The sequence below is a fragment of the Triturus cristatus genome, chromosome 5_2, assembly GCF_964204655.1.
Source record: "Triturus cristatus chromosome 5_2, aTriCri1.1, whole genome shotgun sequence".
Lineage (NCBI taxonomy): Eukaryota > Metazoa > Chordata > Amphibia > Caudata > Salamandridae > Triturus > Triturus cristatus.
The window spans coordinates 1,013,435,432-1,013,457,164 of record NC_140588.1 but is presented as its reverse complement, the minus strand read 5'-3'; the positions used below and the strand labels follow the sequence as shown (position 1 = coordinate 1,013,457,164).

Genomic DNA, 21,733 nt, shown 5'->3' with positions numbered 1-21,733 from the left:
TAACAGTTCCTATGTTCCCCGTATCCAATTGTGAGTTGATGGATCGTATTCTGTGTCCCTTAGTTGTCCCACCCCTGAGAATGATGACATTTATATGCTAAATGATTCTACTGGATTAGGTGGTAAATTATTTGGCTTCAAAGGTTCACTTACAGAAGTCATGCAGGAGTTCTATGGATGGGGCAGTTCAACAAATGACATTAAATCGAGGTTGTATTTAGCTGTAGACTTGTAGGTCGTGATGGCAAGGATGGCATGTATTCATATATATCTTTACATTCCTGAATGCACATTGTGAACACTCTCTATGCGCACACCAGTGACAAGACTATTTACGGTAGTGCTCTTGCATACCTTTTGCCCTTACTTCCAACTCAGACATTTAAACCATTAGCACCGAGGATGGCTCTACAGTAAGACTAACATTGCACATTTATTCAGGTTTGTTTGCTTGGGATTTGTGTGGCTTAAACCAGGCAAAAGAAACATTTATTAAAGTCATTTCTAAATTGAAACTGCTTTCACTTTTAATAGCTGGTGATGAAACTGAATAGTTATCTCATGTTTATACTACAAACCTGGCATTTTCTTTGTGTGTTTAACACGTTTTTTTCTTTGTTTTCTATACTTTCTATAATCTATCCCTGTCAATGATTTTAGTCATGTCTTTACATAGGGTATCTCTTTAATCTTTTTGTATGTTTCTTTGTGTTTATAAGTGAAGTTAATTATTTCTTTAATCTTCCCCTCGTTGATTTCTACTTTGTTTCCTGTATAACTCTCATCGATTTCTATGTTATCTTTAATCACTGATATCTGTCATGTCTTTACATTGTGTATCTTTCATCTCTGTCTTCTGTTTCTTTGTGTTCACAAGTAATGTCCATTGTTCCTTTAATCTGTACGTCTCATTGATTTCTATGTGTTTACTGTGTCTCTCTCATTGATTTCTATGATTTCTATGTTTTACTGTGTCTCTCTTGTTGATTTCTATGATTTCTATGTGTTTACTATGTATCTCGTTGATTTCTATGATTTCTATGTGTTTACTGTGTCTCTCTCATTGATTTCTATGATTTCTATGTGTTCACTGTGTCTCTCTCATTGATTACTATGATTTCTATGTGTTTACTGTGTCTCTCTTGTTGATTTCTATGTGTTTACTGTGTCTCTCTCATTGATTTCTATGATTTCTATGTGTTTACTGTGTCTCTCTCATTAATTACTGTGTGTTTATTGTGTCTCTCTCCTTGATTTCTATGTGTTTAATGTGTCTCTCTCCTTGATTTCTATGTGTTTTTACTGTGTCTCTCTCATTGATTTCAGGCGTATATACTTTATCCTGATTAGTTCCAGTCTGGTTTTTATTGAATCCTTCTCCCTGGTGTCTGTTGTGTCTTTAAACTGTGTCTGTCATTGACTTCAGTTGCTACTCTGTTCTTTTCTTTGATTTATAGTAGGTGTTCCATCTCCTTGATTTCTCCTTTTGGATTTTCTAGGGAGATTACCATTTTTCCCACCCACCCTGGGAACGGATTGTTGATCGGGGCATTCTGCAGCCCCAACTCTGTATTTCTCTTGGACGAGCGCGTCCACCTAACTTCGGGACTGCAAACCCAGGAGAGGCACCTGTTCCTGTTTAGTGATTCGCTGATCATCGCCAAGTCCAAGTAAGGAAATCTAATTATCATGTGCTCCATGTCCAGTCCTTATTTATTTTTTACTTATTTTGATAGTTTTTCATAGCGCCAACACGACTCTTGTGGGTATTAGAGCGCTTTACAAACTTACAGAGAGTAGAGAAAAAATAACAATAATATCACATTTGAGAAAAATACAGGATAAAGTTATAACTGGACAGGAAGGGTCTGCTTTACAATGTTCAGAGAGCAGAGGAGCAGAGCACATTACACCCAATGTCTCGGCTACAGTGTAATTAAAGTGCCCTCTGACATACGTCTGATAATAGAATGAGGTGCCAGATGTGCACAGCTCTTTTACAGTTGCAAATCCTTTGGTTTCCTAAATCACAGTGTTGGTAACCTTAAAGGGCTTTGAGGATCTCCTTTCTGCTCTGCTTGGAAAGGGATGTACCAATGGTATTTGACCGTAGTTGTGGATGTAAACCATTGAACAGCTACCGACCCCTGAGATGAGGTGTAAGTGTAACTGGTTTACAAAGGGGAAACTGTCGTCTAGGACACCCATCCCTTTTAGAAATAACGTCAAGCGGCCTTGGAAGAAGCAGAAACAGGCCTATGAATTAATGGAAGGCAGCATTTAGTAAAGGACAAAGACACAAGCCAATAAAAAAGATGGGCGAGGGAGTGGGCTTGGCTTCTCTCCTACACTCAACTACCCCAGATCAACCCCAGAGCAGCGCTGGCGCGCTGGCTCAGGGTTCCACCTAAAAAGGTGATGTATAGAATGTTTTAATTAATCTCAGCCACAAGTGATTGCTCAAGGCCGCGTTCCAGTTGATCATTTTTTGCCCACCATGCTACTCTAGACAGAGGCCTACCTTATGCAAATGAGTACTGACCCTGCTCCTCATGGGAACAGTCACAGACCTACCAGAGAAGGCCCCCTCCAGAAAGGAAGCATCAGCCATAGACCAGTTTCAGCCTATTTGGGCCTCTTCAGTAGGGTGCAGATTGAGTCCTGTGGCACAGTGAGCACGGGACCCACGTCCGGACATGCCCGTCAAACGTTGGGTGTCAATTATAACATGAACCAAGGTGATAGATAAAGTGCTTCAATTAATCTCAGTCACTTGTGATAATTCAGGCTGTATTCCAGTCCCTCAGAAAATCTCTCATTACATGATTTTGCATAATTTTTATCCTCAGGAGACTAATATGAGCAGAATATTTCTTGCAAAGAGCAGGGTTTCCCTCTCAAATCAATTTCCTGCCAGTATTTTGGTGATTTCTTTTCTGTGAAGTAAGCACAAGAGATATTGGCAAACCACATTTCATGCCAAATGCATGAGTGGATTAACCAAAGCAATACTGTTCAAATGCTATTTAAGTGATGCCACAACAATAATTGTCTAAAAACTATGGGCCAGAGGAATAATGCCCTCACAACACGGTAGACATACATGCCTATTGCTCTGTCTGCTTTATGCTCCTTCCTTGATACCTAGAGTGCAGGCTAAAAAAATAGTTGGTTCCAATGATCTAAGCATTGCGAATGGTTGGCACAGACTCACCATTCCAAGAGTCAGGAAACGTGCTGAGCAACATCTAAAGACTTGCCACAATGGTAAGAGGCTGGTTTCTGTTTGTTCTCAGCATTGTATTTTAAAATATCGAGCAAAAAATGTGGCACAAAAATATAGCCAGAATAGTGCCTACCAAAATATTGTAGATTAATTCAACATAGGTATTCTTAACTCCACACCTATGTACCTGTAGAGATGGGCGGGCAAATTTCCCCTTTCCTATTCTTGAAGGAAATGATCAGCCATATGAAAAGAGTTGCCATAAAATTGTGAATTGACAAATGACCAAAAACATATCCTGTTTCTTGTGTTGAGCCCCCTAGGAACAAGAATCACCTTTCACTATAGTCTCTGGGCCAGATAAAGAATGATTCACACCTGTCTAACCATAGCTTTTAATTTTACCTCACAGGTCCTCGAGCAGCTTAAAGTTGAAGAGACGGGTCCGCCTCTGTGAGATGTGGATTGGATCCTGTCTCCACCAAATTTCAGACAAGAGAGTGAGCAGTGATTATTCGTTTGTCATTGGCTGGCCAACAACAAACTACATTGTCACATTCAGGTATGTCTTCCATGGGCAGAGCATTCTAGAATCAAGAGTGGGAATTTGTACAATGTGACTCATTTGCAACAGATGAGACTTGAACATTGATGGGCCTGATTCACAAAGCCAGTTGCACTCATAATGTAATTTTATGAGTGTCTGTGGCAGGACTTACACTGCTATGCAGTCACAAAAGGGGCCTTTCAGTTATAAATCCATTTATTGCCACTTTGTATTACCCCACTGTAATATAATGCAGGAGTGAACACCCTCAAAAGGAGTAGGGACAGTGGCGGGTGCCTCGGAACGGGGGTAGTACGGCGGAGGGGATTACCAAAAAAAATTATAATATAAAAGTAACTTACCTTTTCCTTTGCCACCGCACGTCTCTCCCTCCGTCCTGTTCCTCACGATCTACTAGAAGCACCCAGGCTTCCGGGCTCGTCCAGCCAATCACGAAGCTGAGGAGGCAGCATTGTGATTGGTCTTAGCGCCCTGTTTGGACGCTCAGGCTGTGCCTGGAGAGGCTGGGCATGTTCTCCACGGGGCTGTGCAACACAGCCCAATAGAGAACATGCCAAGTGAGCATGACGATTTCGCTAAGGGGCCGGCCAAACTGTCAAGTGCACTTAGAGGAGTGAAACCACTCCTCACTCTGTTTGGCGTCACAGAGCCCAGCAATGCCCCCACCTGGCTCCGAGCTCTGCAAAGAAAAAGAAAATGATAATAACATAATGTTATTAGCATTTTAATTTCATTTTTGTGCACTGCTGAATTAGCAGTGGGGCGACGGTCCTCTGCCTTAGCGGTGGAGCATCCACTGAGTAGGGAGTGGAAATATTATGGTGGTAAAAGCCTTGAGAGTTTGTAAACACCAAACAACCTTTCTCACTGTTTCTGTAGAGCTAAACAGGTTTTCCCGCAGGTATACCTTGGCTCATCTTTGCTAAAATTGTCCTAGAAGAAAGGCTATAATAGAAGCAAGGCTGGAGGAAAGTGTATGCAGAACTTCCACAATCTGAGACTTCCAAGATAGAAAGAACTTCAAGCCCAACTCAAGTTTAGTTTAAAAGTAAAATAGTACATTAAAATTATCCACCAAAATCAAAGTAGGATCAGGAGCACAGTCACTTGTTCTTAAAAACTGTCCCAAAAGAAACTAAGGCCCAGATTTACAAAGATTTTGCATCGGGTTGCATAACCTTTTGATGCAGCCCGACGCAAAATACTCTATGTCATTTACAAAGACACACACATGTTGATTTGCATGTCTTTGTAAGAAAAAGCAACACAACGCATTCTGCTTCCTTGTATTACTTGCAAACCATATTTACAAATAGATGTAGACATGCGCTAGTTCCAAAACTGTCTGAGGCTGGCGTAACACGGAGAAATATCTTCATCAAATATTTAATCAAAGATGAAATAGCCTCAGAAGATAATTTTGCGCAGGAAGGTATCCCTTCCTACACAAAAACTATACTGATCAAAATGAAAACATACTTGCACTATGGTGCAAGGGTGCCTGTGCTGGTGATAGGCAACTCCAAGTGCGCTAGGAATTGGAGTGATGAGAGCGGTGACATTTCTTTGATGATGTGGCGCAGTTCTTGTCTCTCCAGGTGACACAATGCAGCACAGTATCTTTGCTTGCTGCGCTGCGTTGGGCCACTTCTTAGTAAATATGCTTATGAGTGCACAGCATGGCTACTGAATTAAAGAAATCAGAATTGCCTTCAGTCATTGTTGAACCTTTCTTCAAATAGTTAGATATAGTGACGAGCTTTGATGGAGCCAGTCTCAGAAATGTTGAAGCTTTCATGGATGAAGAAAGTGGGAAGGTTTTTTGAGGTGTCCAGTTCGAATCTGTAATGAAAGGCATTGAGCTATGTTGAGCTGGTGTGAAGTCAAGCAGTGTCCAAAAGGTTGATACCATCGGGTTTATCATACCTTCTTCTGAATCCATTGAGCTGCATTGAGTATCAGATGCAGGCTGTTTGAATCCTTATCCATCCGCAGGTCTTTCAAAACCGAAGATGGTGCAAGCTGCCCCAAGGTGGAAGTTTACCATAAATACTTCTGGGCCCACTCCTTCAATCGTTTGTAAACCTTGATGGCCCATAAAAAAAAAGTTTTATGAAGGAAACGTATAAGAAAAAATGACTCCTGGAAATATTTCATAATTAATAATGGTATTTTGACCTTTTTTAAATAAAAGTTAAAGAAAATTGGCCAATATAGCTTCCTTTATAAGATGCAAAATGTTTTAAGTAAAATTATGTCCAAGGCTTGGCCTTCCTGAAATAAGGTGAATGTCTACTATTAGGAAGACATAGTTTATAGAAGTGCTCCGATATTCCCACACACGGGCTAGGGACTATTCAGTGGTTATGATTTAATGGAGATTACCCTGAGAGAAAACTAGGATTACAGGTAAGAAACCATTCCATCTTCGTCATAACCGATCCATTTGCAGCCAGCTCATTGGCCAACTTATAGTGCTACAGTTAGGAGTACTTACTTGGTAGCCTGTCCAGTGCCATCTGCCTGGTCTATCAAAATATACAGGGTTAATCTTGTGATATAAGGGTTGCTCTGAAGGTGGAGCATGTGTCATTTATAAGCACAGAGCATGACTCTGGGGCTTGCTTAGGAGGTTACAAAAACCACACACCAAAAAGTTAGTATCCAGTAAAAGTGACACAAACAAAGGGGGTACATGCAAGCAGGTGCCATACAATGACATCTTCTCTTCCAGGGGATCCTCATCAATAGTCATAAGCACATGAATATTCCCGCCCATGCGCGGGACCCCGGAAACATAAAAAACATATATGTGGATACCATATATGTAGCTCTATATATATATCCATATATATATATATATAACAATAAACACACAATGCAGCCTTCCATATACTACACAACGCTGAGCAATGTTGTAAGAATTTCCCTTGCATATAAATACAATTTCAATAAAGCAGGGAGAAAGATAAACATTTGAAAAATGCTTTAATGCACAGCAGAAACCATAATCCTGCAAAGAGGAATGAAAAAAACATTGCCAGCACATAGGCTGCATTGCATAAACATCAGTGTAGACAGCTGAAAAGCTAACCCACAGAAACACACAGAATAAACTGGCACCTTGCCTTTAAGGCAGCCATGACCCCTAGCTTCCCATCATGCCTCAGGGGGGACAGTTAGGTCAGTTGTTCTTTCCGGCTCCTTCTGTCAGGACCCTGGTAACTTCAGCTCTCAGTTTTTTCTGATTTCTGTCAGAAATTACTTCTCATTTTTTGTCAAAATCACTTTACTTTGATGTCTTTCTGTTGTTGAAGTACTTCTCTTCTATTTTTAAGAGAGTTGAGCATTATTTTCCAGCCCAAAATGCCCTCTCTTTTTGACTCTTGCTCTTCCTGTGGCAAGAAGAAGGCTAAGACAAACTCCCACCCTGTCTGTATTCTCTGCCTTCCTTCTGATCATGCTCCCAATACCTGTCAGCATTGCCAGTTGCTGTCCAAAAGAACTCTGAATGACAGAGAGAGGATTTGCCTCTATGGGCTGGCAGAGAAGGGGAAAGCACATTCAATAGGCAGGTCTCCGATGAAAAAGAGGAAAGAGAGAGCCACCACTCCATCTAGAAGTAAGGTTCCAGTCTGCTCTCCATCGGCGTTGGGCTCGGCGCCACAATTACCTTCATCGGCAATGAAAACGTCGACGAGAAGACCATCGACGGCAGGCTCGCTGTCAAGAGAACACCGGTCATCGACGAAGACTAAGGGTACGTCGGATCCTCCGCCGTCGTCAACCCGGCGATGATCGGCGTCGAGGAGTCGCTCTCCGTTGGTGCGGGCTCGCCCAATGTCGAGAAATAGATCTCTGTCGTCGCCGTTAAGTCGGCGTTCGACGTCTAGACATGCTCCGCCGTTGCAAGGTCACCGGCGATCGGCGTCGAAGGGGGCATCTCTGTTGCCGTCAATGAGGCGGCGGTCAACGTCGAGACGCGCCTCATCACCAGAGGCAAGGCACTCATCGCCTCCGTTGTCGTCCAAGCGACGCTCAACGTCGACGGCTCGATCTTCGCCGACGACGAAGAAAGATTTGTCGTCGAGACCCAGAGTGAAATACACCAAGCTTCGTTCGACATCCAGATGGCGGTCTTCATCGATGACGAGAAGTGTCCCGATCTCAACTCCGCTGACTTCCAGTAGACATCCAGCGTCGGGAGAGAGATCTGACAGGCATCAAGAAGCGACGTCGAGAAGGATTTCTCAGTCGATCCGTACTTCGTTGGGGTCTCCTGCATGCTCAACGTCGAGGGCGAAGTCTGTTGGCTCCAGGTGTTCGATGCAAAAACAACAATTGATGGACAGAATGCAGAACAATGTCATACATTCACCCTAGTACAGAGATCTGGGCCTAAATCCATCATTTTTTTGCTCACCATGCCGTTCCAGTTTGAACCCAGCCATATGCAAATCAGTCTTGACCCTGTGCCTCATGGGAACAGTCCAGCCCGAACTGCCAAGCCAGGTCCTCCCTGGACTGGAATCAAGCATCCTAGGACCGGTTTCGGGGTTTCACCCCTCTTCAGCCAGGATAGCTTGATTCCAGTGGCATGGAGAGCAAGGGACCCACATCTGGGCATACCCTTCCCACTCGGGGTGACAAATGCGAAAACAACAATTGATGGACAGAATGCAGAACAATGTCATACATTCACCCCAGTACAGAGATCTGGGCCTAATTCCATCATTTTTTTGCTCACCATGCCGTTCCAGTTTGAACCCAGCCATATGCAAATCAGTCTTGACCCTGTGCCTCATGGGAACAGTCCAGCCCGAACTGCCAAGCCAGGTCCTCCCTGGACTGGAATCAAGCATCCTAGGACCGGTTTCGGGGTTTCACCCCTCTTCAGCCAGGATAGCTTGATTCCAGTGGCATGGAGAGCAAGGGACCCACATCTGGGCATACCCTTCCCACTCGGGGTGACAAATGCGAAAACAACAATTGATGGACAGAATGCAGAACAATGTCATACATTCACCCCAGTACAGAGATCTGGGCCTAAATCCATCATTTTTTTGCTCACCATGCCGTTCCAGTTTGAACCCAGCCATATGCAAATCAGTCTTGACCCTGTGCCTCATGGGAACAGTCCAGCCCGAACTGCCAAGCCAGGTCCTCCCCAAAGGAGGGTCAACAGGACTTCTCTGAGATTCTCCAGGAAGAGGCGCTGGTGGACAACCAGGTAATCAGCACTGCAGTCTCTGGCGGCTCACTCATATGCACATGGCATATGTGCACGGAAATCTTCCTGGTTGCGCCTGACAGCGTTAAAAGCGGAAGCACAGGAACGCATTTTGAATCTTCTGTTTTCTGGAAACTCCCTATTTGGATCACACACCGATGAAGAAATAGCCAGAATGAAAGCCGAGTTAGACACGTTAAAGGCTGTGGGCCTGGAGAAGAAAAGGGAGTTTAAACAACGCTACAGGCCCTACAATCATAAAAAATTACCAACAGAGGGTTCAAACCCCTCAGTTGTCGCAAAACAAGCAGAACAAGTCCCAGTTTCAAGGCCGTCGTTCCTCGAGAGGAAGAGGAGGCCACCAACAACAGTCCTCTTCCGCAGCGAAAACTCAAGGGAAGCAATGATTTTCTGCTTCCTCTAGCACCGTTGCACACTCCAGTGGGAGGAAGTATCTCAAACTACACACAAGAGTGGCGCAACATCACCAAAGACCAGTGGGTGCTGAATATACTGAACAATTTGTACGCACTGTTTGTCCCCAAGAGACATTCCTCCGGTAAAGTCACGTCATCTACACCTAGATCTGCTGCGTCAGGAAGTGTCGACCATTCTCAAGAAACTAGCCATAGAAGAGGTCCCTGCTGCACAGAGAGGAAAGGGAGTTTACTCCAGATACTTCCTTGTTCCGAAAAAAGACCAACCGAACAAGTTCAGACCTATTCTAGATCTACGTTCTCTGAACAAGTTCATCAGAAAAGAAGAGTTTTGAATGTTGGCGCTCTATCAAATATTTCCACATCTGAGGAAAGGAGATTGGATGTGTTCGGTGGATCTCCAAGATGCGTATTTTCACATTCCAATTACACCACAGCATCGCAAATTCCTGCGGTTCATGGTGGGCACGAACCATTATCAGTTCAAGGTCTTACCCTTCAGCCTAAAATCTGCCCCGAGGGTATTCACAAAATGCATGGCAGTAGTAGAGGCAGCACTACATCGCCAAGGCCTGTTCGTGTATCCATACCTGGACGACTGGCTGTGGAAGGGATCATCCCCCACATGGTGCAGGAGCACCTTCACATCTGCCTGAATCTCCTTCAACGCTTCGGTCTTCATGTGAATGTGGAAAAATCAGTTCTTCAACCTACTCAATCGCTTCACTATCTGGGCGCCACCCTGAACTCGGACCTCGGAAAAGTGTTATCTTCGAAGGAGAGATTGTTATCAATGAGAAACAAATGCAACATCATCCTTCAAGTACATCAACCATCAGTAAGGCAAGTAGCCTCTCTGCTGGGGTCGATGGCCTCTTGCATTTTTCTCATATCCAACTCCAGATTTGATTTGAGACCGTTGCAGCAGGATCTGGAGGACAAATCGGACCAATACTCGAGTCATTGGAACGACCGAATCCTCCTCTCTCAAACAGCGAAGAAGTCCATTCTCTGGTGGCTGCAGTCAAAGAATCTTCTGGTGGGAGTCCCATTCCATCAACCTCAGCCAAAACAATCTCTGATCACGGATGCATTTCTTCAGGGATGGGGAGCGCATCAGGGACAACTACAAACTCAGGGCAGATGGACCAGCAAAGAGCAGACCTATCATATCAACATGCTAGAACTGCGGGTGGTTCATTTAGCCCTGAAGGCATTCCAGCGTCGATTCAGTCTGAATAGATCCTGATACAAACAGACAATACAACCACCATGTAATACTTGAACAAACAAGGTGGAACACGCTCTCGCTCTCTGTCTCTAGAATCCCAGGCGATCTGGCACTGGCTGTTGGCCAGGAACCTCTCAATGACGGCAGTGTATCTGCCAGGAGAACAGAACGTGCGAGCAGACACCCTCAGTCGACACTTCGAAGAACAAGAAGAGTGGGCAAGAACGTAATCTTGCTGTATCTGCTCTACTTGCCCAAATCTGGTTTGAAATACACGTCCATAAAAGTGCATTTGGCTGCCATCACGGCATATAGAAAATCACCTAACCAGCCTTCTTTCTTTCAACTTCAGGTGGTCAAGGACTTCCTACAGGGGTTGAAGAAGGTTTATCCTCTTGTCAGACCTCCTTCTCTGCCTTGGGAGTTGAATCTAGTTTTGTCAAAATTGATGGGTCCTCCCTTCGAACCCATTCATAAGGCCACATTACAACACCTTACATGGAAGGTAGCTTTTCTGGTGGCTATTACATCAGCACGCAGAGTGAGTGAAATCCAAGCACTCTCTTCTAAGGAACCGTATACGTTTTTCCATCATAATAGGGTGGTTATGAGAGCTCACCCTTCTTTCCTACCCAAAGTAGTCTCTGACTTTCACGTAAATCAGACAATTTCTCTCCCCTCTTTCTTTCCAAATCCTGCTACACCAGCAGGAAGGTCTCTTCATTCATTAAACCTCAAGAGGGTTCTCAAGTTCTATTTGGAGGGAACAAAATCCATTAGAAAGGCTGATGAATTGTTTGTAAATTACAGCTCTGTTAGGAAAGGCTTTCCATCCTCCAAAAGATCCATTTCAAGATGGATAGTGTCCTGTATTAAGTTGGCCTACCAAATAGCGAACAAACCTCTGTTAGCCTCCCCTAAAGCTCACTCTACTAGGGGCATGCCTGATACAGTAGCATTCTTACACAATGTACCGATGGCCGAGATTTGCAAGGCTGCAACTTGGAAATCGGACCATACGTTTACCAGGCATTACTGTCTGTATTCTGACTCCAGAGCAGATACCCAAGTAGGCCAGGCCTCCTTGAGGAATCTGTTCCAATGATAGCTTGATTGGAGTCTTTATAATGGTCTATTCTTACTATGTATCTTTTTGTACCCTAGTTACTTGCCCGCAGGTTGAGGGGATGGGCTTGCTATTCTATTCATGTGCTTATGACTATTGATGAGGATCCCCTGGAAGAGAAGGATAAATTACTTACCTGTAATCCTAGTTCTCTTCCAGGGGTATCCTCATCAAAGTCATAAGCAACCCACCCGCCTCCCCGGGCAAGTGATCAAGATACATGTCATCTCTTTGTGCTATGGCCTTCGGGTCTCCACAAAGAACAACTGACCTAACTGTCACCCCTGAGGCATGATGGGAAGCTAGGGGTTATGGCTGCCTTAAAGGCACGGTGCCAGTTTATTCTGTGTGTTTCTGTGGGTTAGCTTTTCAGCTTTCTATACTGATGTTTCTGCAATGCAGCCTATGTGCTGGTGATGTTTTTTTCATTCCTCTTTGCAGGATTATGATTTCTGCTGTGCGTTAAAGCAGTTTTCAAATGGGTTTCTTTCTCCCTGCTTTATTGAAATTGTATTTATATGCAAGGGAAATTCTTACAACATTGCTCAGCATTGTGTGGTATATGGAAGGCTGCATTGTGTGTTTTTTGTTATATATATATATATATATATATATATATATATATATATATATATATATATATATATATATATATATCAATCCGCAATCACGGTGTAAACGCTGTTGTCAGCCTCCCCCCTCACTCACGTATGATGGCGGTCCGCAGCGAGGTGGCAATCCTCAAAATCTGAACCAAACGCTGTAATTCCTTTGTACTCGAAACACACCGCAGCCACGGACAACTCTTGAGCTTCAAAAACAGTCCTTTATTGGAGCATCGACCAGGCGACCAACTCTACGTGTTTCGGGATAGCAATCCCTTGCTCACGAGTAAAGTGTACAATAACCAGGAAGTGTTTTAAAACAATCACGTGGTTTCAAATTAATAGAAAGTGAAAACATAATTTGCGGTATTTCACTAAAACTTTAAACAAGTATTTGTTAATTACAGCTTGTCATATTGTGCCTTAATATAACCAAACTCGAAATACTAAATCGCCAATTCTGAGTGACAAATACTGTGGCAATCTAATCCACGATATCAGAATTTTTCAACTATTCTATGACGCCCCAGTGGGCGAAAATAAATGTGAAGGTCCGATTACAGCCACATAATTATTAGAACACTCAACAATTTTGCCCAAGTGGGCCAGACGAGATACTTTAGTTCTCTTGCGTTTCCTCACGGTTGGCCACAATTCTTTGCATCTAAAATTGAAAGAAAAAACAGATATATCAATAAACATTGACTCAACTAGACCACTCAATACAAAAATCCTGATTTTGTACACTCAAACAATAATCTTTAAAAACTTTTTTTGCCTACGATTCTAAAAATAGAAACTGCTAGTTCTCAATCGGACATCATGAATTCCTTGAAACATTTGAACATTTTAACTGTATACATTTCAATTTTACCCTAAGTGTACAGCCAATTCTTCATCACAATTGTGTCCAGTAGGTGCCAGAGTCCTATACTGAATGATAAGTTTAGACTCAAGGCGTCTCAGATCTTGAACTCTATTGCCTCCTCTCTCATTTGCCTTTACTGAATCAAGAACACAAAAACTCAGTAAGTCACTGTTCTGATTGTGGTGGCTTGCAAAGTGTCGTGCTATAGGGTACTGTTTGTCGCCATGTTTGATGGCGCGCAGATGTTCTAAGATTCTGATCTTAGCTTTATGAATCGTACTCCCTATATATACTTTTTTGCACGGACAAAATAAAGCATAGACTACAAAATCAGTGTTACATGTGGTATGTTGTAGAATCTTATAGGGTTTGTCAAACGGAGAAAGCATACATTCTTTACAGTTTCTGCTGTGTTTACATGTTTCCCTTTAGAATCGGAACACTCTCAGAATCGTGGAAACAACAGATAACAGTTTCACTCAGCTAATCGTGCATGCTTAGTTTCTTCAGAGTTACACAGAAAGAATAGACGGGAGTTTCAATAAAAGGATTTATTGAACAGTCTTGTTTCTCGTGTAAGAGATATGAGCTGTTACAATCACAAGACAGTATGCAAGATATATTATGTACAGCGTAAGCAGTAGAAATAAATAATACTGCACTAGCATTATCTTTTAGTTATGACACATATATTCATATACTTAATAACATAAGCTAAAAATGCGAGTACTCATGAGATGCTTCTCTAACTAGTTCTACCCTAGTGTACCTAACCTAAGTGTAGTACGAGGTAAGAAGTAGGTGCTGTATGCTATAGTCTGGTATGCCAAGTCTGGTATGCCAAGTCTGGTATGCCAAGAGTCACTCTAGATTCTAGTCAGCTCCATACCTTGAGAATGAGAGAGGTGGGAATCTCTTCGCGGGTCTCGAAATCTAACACCCCGCGAAGGGAGTCAGAACACTGGAAGCTGGATTCTCTGCGGGCAGGTATGCCAGCATCTCTTGTCAGTGCGTCAGGCCGGGACACAGGCTCCTCTAAAGTTGAGGTCTCCTCCTACTTGCTTGGGCAAGGGAAGGTATATTCATACCTGGTAGGTGCCTTGGAATGTTAGCATTGACGTAAAGTCGGGCAGAGGAAGACGTCAGGAATGAACCATTAAGGAAAAGCGGTTCATGCATAATAAATGAGTTCTTAGAGACATCAATAATCCTGTGCTTGGGGAACTCCCAAGAGCTTATGGGTCTGGTGTCTAAGAACTCGTTGTGATGTTGGGGTGGACGGATGTAGGTGACCATGCCTGTATTTGGATAGCATGGCTAATGCCTAAATAAGGACTGGGATCTTATTCCTATATAAGGGCAATGCGAGTTGTGCCTATATAAGGACATGTATCAGGAAAACCTATATATGGACACCTAAAGCAGAATACAACAGGGGTTGCAGAAACATTCAGTGGAGAGTGGCAGGTGAGGCAGATTTAGGGTTAAGTGTCACATAGGTAGTGGCCCTTGTGTTGTCTGTACTGGGCTGTGAGTGTCTTCAGTGAGTACTTATTCAAACTGTTGTAATTGTGTATGTCTTTGAAGCCCACAGATCACTAGCACCACAAAGTGAGTGTTGCAGATGACCAGAATGTGAGGGATGGAGCTGGGCTGTGGAGGATGTTGTCTGCTTCTTGGTAAAGAAATGTCCTGGGAAATGTCTTGGTGCCATTTTTCACACACAGTGTTTGAAGGGGCAGGTGGAGAATTAAAAAGACTGCATTTGAACATGCATTGTTATGATCCATAAAATGATGAATGTGCCTTTATCTCCCAAAGCAATCCTTTACCCAGTGAAAGAGAGCGGGGTGGAGGCCAGATTCCTGCAGTCTGACACTGCAGATGGCCTTCTCAGGGCTTCACGGGACTCACATCTGCAAGCTCCTAGAGCTACAGCATTGCTCAAATAGGTAGTAAAAGGAGAGGATTAGAGCATGTTGTGGGATGTCATGGAAACATGCCGGAATCCCCTGGCTGAGCTGGGGAGCTCTGGTATCTATCACCGTGGAATGGCCAATGATGAACTCAGATCTGGGGGACTGGAGAACTGCCTGGCTGGGTGCAGGTGGAGGGCATGTGTTTACTGTCAGAAGTCTTTGTTCCAGTGCCAATGAACCAAAGGAAAGGATACACTTTGTAAACTTCAGAGCACAGACCTTCAGGCCTGTATGGATAGGAAGTGGCATGGCCATATGGTAGGCCTTGGTGAAAGGAAATTGAGTGAAGCAGAACCACCAGAAGAGGTACTTCATCCGATAGTTTAAAGGAAGAATGTTTATTAAAAAGTTGGAAGATTATGCTTGTATTTTCCTGTGCTTTTTGGTGGCCAGATTGCTGCAGACCACGATTCAACTTTTCTAGTCACAAGATGTAAACTGTGATTTTCATCCACTCTGAGTGATAACAAGCATTGGTGAAGCTGATAGGTCTCACTTTAATTAATGTTTGTTATTGATTGAAATGTTGTGTATGTGGTCATGCATATTGCAAAAATTAGTCAAATTGTAGCTGGAAAGATGGATGAGTGATTACATGAATAGATGAATGACTGAGTCATTGGGTGCAAAGATTGATACATCAAGAGATGAGTGACTGCCTATGTTATTGCATTTGTGAACGTGTGAGTGAACACATGACAAAAAAACAAGAATCCAGCTGAGCCAAGGAGACTTACCTTCCAATGGAGAAAACAGAGTTTTCTTGTAAAACCCTCAGCCACTGTGATTGTGGCTCGTTGGTCGGGTGTAGCTCGATTCCAGTGGCACAGTGAGCACAGAACCCACATCTGGGCATACCCTTGCAACTTAGGGCGGTACATGGAAAAAAGTGGTGGGAGGAGTGCTTGCAATAAGTCTAACCTCTGGCAATCACTCGGGGTATCATTTAAATCCATTGTTGGCATACTTCATCATCGGGTCTATCCTGTTCTGCTATGGAGCGGGATTGCTGCAACCTACGGACTACATGGGAGCACAACAGTGACTATACAATGATAAAGGTATTTACTAGTGGGGCGATTTTGTGCTGGAGTGTATCTTTAAAATTCCTGGCTGTTAGCTGTTCCCCTTTTATTCTATCCTCTAGTCGGTATGATTAAAAGAGGGGGAGGTTAGGAAAGAAAGGTGTCATGTATCCGTTGTCCTAAAAGGTCGACATGTTTCAAGCCGTACCCCTCTTGGCTTTTCATCAGGACCTAGGGAATTCCGTGTTACCACTCTTGCTCTGTTTTGTTTTTTTAGAGTTTTATATAGCACGACCTAGATCTGAGTCATCAGGTATCAGAGCGCTTTACATGAGCACCAGTTTCGTTACAGAAGGACACATTCATTTTTGTTGGGCACGGGGAGATTACATGATTTGCCCAGAATCACAGGATGTTGAGCGTCATTGCCAAGACTCGAACCCGGTTCCCCAGCTTCGAGGTCAACTGCTCTAGCCGTAAGGCTACATCCTCTCTGTGTATATATTTTTACTTTCCTCATGTTCATGATAAATTTATCTGACCTAACGTGTCATAGTCAGGATGTATTTTCACTTCACCAAGGCTATATAACTGTAGGACTACAGAAATCTAGTTTGCAGAATTAGACCTTGCTTCTTAGAATTCACCCCAGGGAGTGCCATAGAGAGGCCTTTTGGAGAGCTTCTTTCCCAAAAGGCCCTGCCTGGTGGGAAGTACCACAAGCCAACTCGTGCTTATTGGTCAGCTTAACTAAGTGAATCAACCACCTTGGGGTATCAACCAGTTCTGTGTAAACCAGAGTAGTTGGCACAGCAGGTGTACTGTTTGTAGTTAGAATTATTTCATCAAACGTACAAAAGGTGATGAGGTAGCATTTCAACTCATCATTCTTTTTCTGAGCATGTCGCCACAGTTTGGACCCAGCCATATGCAAATCAGTCTTTACCCTGTTCCAATAGGAACAGTTCAGTCGAACTGCCAGCCAGATCTGCCCTGCAAACCAAAATGGGTTTTACCGTGATTGGGGCTTGTCAGTCAGGTGTAGCTTGGTTCCAGTGGCACAGTGAGCATAGGACCCACTACTTGGCCTGTCCTTGCACCTTAGGGCAGTTTTTCAAACACACAAAAGAGAATGGGAGGAAAGCTTGCAATAGGTCTAACCACTGGCAATCACTCGGAGTAGCATCCTAGCCTATCATTCTTTTGCCCACCATGCCGCCTCTGTTTGTACCCAGCCATATGCAAATCGATCTTGACCCTACTCCAATAGGAAAAGTCCAGCCTGAACTGCCAGGTTAGGTCTACCCTGAAGTGGAACATAAGCAACCTAAGACCGGTTTCACTGTGATTGTGGCTCGTTGGTCGGGTGTAGCTCGATTCCAGTGGCACAGTGAGCACAGAACCCACATCTGGGCATACCCTTGCAACTTAGGGCGGTACATGAAAAAAAGTGGTGGGAGGAGTGCTTGCAATAAGTCTAACCTCTGGCAATCACTCGGGGTATCATTTAAATCCATTGTTCTAATGATGAACTGGGATGCAGCCCCAAGTAATTAGCCATGGCTGAGACTATTTCAAGCATCCCATCCATCCCTTTTTGTATACTGCAGCTAGAATAGCATCAGGCGGACGCCCTACGTTTCTGGTGTTCAGATCTTGATGCAATACAACAATGATTCCCGGCGTGGTGAGGCCTGGTGTGGTATGGTTTGGTATGATATGGTATGGTATGGTATGATATGTTATAGTATGCTATGGTATGTTGTGGTATAGTGCGGTCTGTCCAACTCTTGTGTGTCACGTCTTTGTTTTTTGTTATATAGTGTCACTTCAAGTTACATTATCTTATGTTATGATGTGGTAAGATACGATCTGGTATTGTGTGGTATGACACAGCACGCAATTCGGAATCACAAAATGACATATTTAGTAACACTAATTGATTTGTTTTCTCACCTAAGCAACACTTTTGTGAATCAGTCCCACAGTTGGTTGGGCATGGGGCACCTGTTGGTGAGAAGGGTTGTCCTCGGGCAGGGCCGTCTTAACTGCATTATAAGCTAAGCAGTGCACTGGGCCCCGCCTACACAACCACTCACAGGAATAAAAATGTTTAACGGAAAATGAGTGTTAAATTCTAGTCTGCGTGGGGCCCCTATGCACGTAGGGCCCCCGGGCAACAGCCCAGCGTGCCCATGCGTTAAGACGCACTGATGGAGGGACTGAACATGTACAATATCTCATGCACGCAAAGGCCACGCTGTGCTTTAGAAATAATTTCCAAAGGAGGATACATCTGAGCTGCAAATCCCACAGACAATCATATACCACAGAAACCCTCCCAGCTATGCCAACAGCGCAGGTATTTGTTTAGCTCTCTAGAACTCAGCTAATATAATTATATCTTTCAAACGAAATTTAAAAGAAATACATTATTAAAAAACGTGAATTACTTCTGAACTTTAATCTCCTAAACCTGGGGCACATCCGTCCAGTATCACTAAAGAATAACAGACTCTCACGGTTTTCAAAGAGCTGAAAGCTCAAGCGGGAATGTGTCTGAAGAGGAAAGTATCCGCCAAATGTTATTTTAAAAAAATGTATTTCCACATTGTGGCCTTATCGAAAATGTGTTGGCCTGGTTTTTCTTGCTTTCCTTTTTTGTTTGTGGGGAGGAGGTAGGGGCGTCAGAAGAGCAGGAAATAACTGTGCTTTTGTTCAGTCTCGAGGAAGGAACCCGAGAAGCTCTAAATAGAAGACTAGTCTGGAAGGAGAGGCACGTGGCAGACTTATTCACTCCTCTTTTTGTTCCTTCTCGCTTCACAGCTCCTCCGAGGCGAAGGAGAAATGGCTGTCCACATTACAATGGTGAGCTTTTCCGTCAAATTCCTGTGCATGCCTATTTACGTCATAGTCCACTTATCGGTAATTGTTCCGTTTTGCCTTGTGACGCAAGTGCTTATAGAGGATCTCACACAGCTGTGGCCCTTATTCTTGGCTGAAGGTTGTGAACATGTTGACTGTTGCATTCAAGGCTCTGATGAGGAAGTGCAGTAGATCAAACTCTAGACCGAAACTTCTCAACTCCTCTGAAGGATATTGAATGCAAACCCCAGGGCAGCCACATGGTCAACAGATGATGATTAATGGAGGCTATGATAGTACAGTGCAAGGCTGTGGCATTCCTTCACATTGTGCTGTAAGCAGGTCTTACAACAAGTTCATTAGACGTTTCATGTTGCTTTTGTGCATGTGGGTATCTTCAGCCAATTGAACAGCCTATGATATTTATACCAATAGCATGTGGATGATTAGCATGCAAAATGCAAATCATTCTACTCCATGCAATGCAATTCCTATGAATTACACCCGTTCTACTCTCATGTGACTAGTTTCACCTACAGATTGTTTTCAATGGTGACAGTCTTTTCTCACGTGGTCCGTGCAGTTATCACCCATGTGACTAGTAATCAAAACTCACTGTCACAAACTGGCCTTTTCAGTTACTTGAGAGAAATCAGCTGATGAGCCTCAATTTCCTGAAACTCAAGTGCTAAAGCTACGTGTCAATCTTGTCACTCAAATCAGCAATCAATCAATCAATCAATCAATCAATCAATCAGGATTTGTAAAGCGCAACTGCTTCACCCTTGAGGGTCTCAAGGCTCAGAGATGGAAAAGGTTAGTGAGATCTGATTGTGCCACTCATACTCCAATCACTCACTGCCTCTTAAGGGCAAGGTTAAGACACCCTGTCTAGGCTGATTGGAGGGTGACTGTCACATAGCTGCACATGCTGCTTTCATATCAAGATATGCACTAGGATAGTACTGTTTGCAAGCAGATTATAATATCTATTGCCAGTGGTGTACTACAATTTGTCTCTTCCAAACAGTTTCATAAGTTTCTGTGTTTTCTTTACTGACCCATTAAAGCACGTAAGAAGCTTACCCCTGATTTAGGTCTTGGCGGATGGGTTACTCTGTCACAACGGTGACGGATATCCTGTCTGCCGAAATATAAATCCCATAGGTTATAATGTTTCTTCTTACTAAGAGAAACAGAAGCAGAGCTGCTTCATTTATGACAGCAGAGGCACATTCTGGTCAGAGATGCTGCCCCCTGCCCTACCCACCTCAATGTACCCAACCCTTCCCGCTCACTTCAGTTATAATAGACCGATAATCAGGGTTTGCGTCACTTACTCTCTTTGAAAAAAAGGTATCATTCTTAGTACCACTGACCCATCCATGGCCCAGCTTGATAACGTAGCACTTGCCAGTACTCTTAAATCTCAGTTAAATCTGTCCTAGGGCTCGGCACCAATGAGCACCAGCACAAGTAAAGCACTGGAATTGCTTCACTCTCCACCATGGTGAAATGATTGGTCAACCTGTCACGGCTGTCAGGAAACTGGAGGCAAAGCCTACTATTGTTTCTGCTTACTCCCGGATGTTCAGGGTCCTGAAAAACGGTCGAGCTGAGTTTACAATACTGTGAATGAGAACGTGAAGCAGAGCTGCTGAGCACCTGGCTAGTACGCCAGTATGGTCAGTGGATTTGGCACTCGAGATCCCAAAAAGCAGTTTAGGGTGGTGCTCTTGATGGTATTTTAGAAGAGAAAGTATGTGTCTCTTCTTTCTTTCACTCATTTCTTGGTCATTTCGGCCTTTTACAGTGCAAGCAATATTCCAGGGCCACGAAAGAAAAGAAATGGTCTCAAGTCTACAGTGTTTACTTCATTTTCCAAGTGAGATCTTGAGGAAGTAAAAATGGTCTGGAACTATTTTGGGATCGAAAATGCTCAGCAGATAAATACACACACCCTAATTTGGAATGTGTGAAAATGAAGAAGTGGAACTTCACCAACTTCCTCAACTTCAAAAAGTTTGCAAAGTTTCAAAAATCTTGTGGGTTTTATAAAGGTATAGAAATGCATTTTTTCACCTACAAAGGAACTTAGTCATCTTCATAATCCGTTGGTGCCAGAATTATCATTTTGGATACTTGGGAACATAAATATAGTATTTACCTCAAAAAGTACACATACTAAATAGATTACACTTATAGTGGTTTATTGAACTAGACATCCACCACACTCTGTCTTGTAGGACACAAACACAGAGATGTCTCAGTGGTCCACAAATCATTGCATTTCCTTGAATGAACAGACTTCCCAGCATCTGGGCTCATTCTATGAAGGTTTTCTGTAAAGTAAAATGAATCAAATCCCCTCTAATGGATTCTGTGAGAGATTACATTAGCTTGGTTACTCTTGGTTGGCTGAAGGGCTGCCCCCTGCCAGGCAGAACTACCACTCCTGTTAGGGGCCAGTGATTACACTCACTGTATAACCCACGAGCAGTGGCACTGAGCAGTCAGGCTCACTACAGAGGCAATGTGTAAAGCAAGGGCACTGAAGCCACTTGGGATAAATG

At 43.4% G+C, this 21,733-nt stretch overlaps 1 protein-coding gene across 1 annotated transcript in view; it reads left to right on the top strand.

The window, feature by feature from the left end:
• Positions 1–21,733, top strand: part of LOC146829594 (rho GTPase-activating protein 20-like) — a 462,099-nt gene that overhangs the window by 234,667 nt on the left and 205,699 nt on the right. The window contains exons 3-5 of the mRNA XM_085608292.1: positions 1,500–1,670; positions 3,639–3,788; positions 19,122–19,163. Of these exons, the coding sequence (XP_085464418.1) occupies positions 1,500–1,670; positions 3,639–3,788; positions 19,122–19,163 (363 nt within the window). The remainder of the gene's footprint in view (positions 1–1,499; positions 1,671–3,638; positions 3,789–19,121; positions 19,164–21,733) is intronic.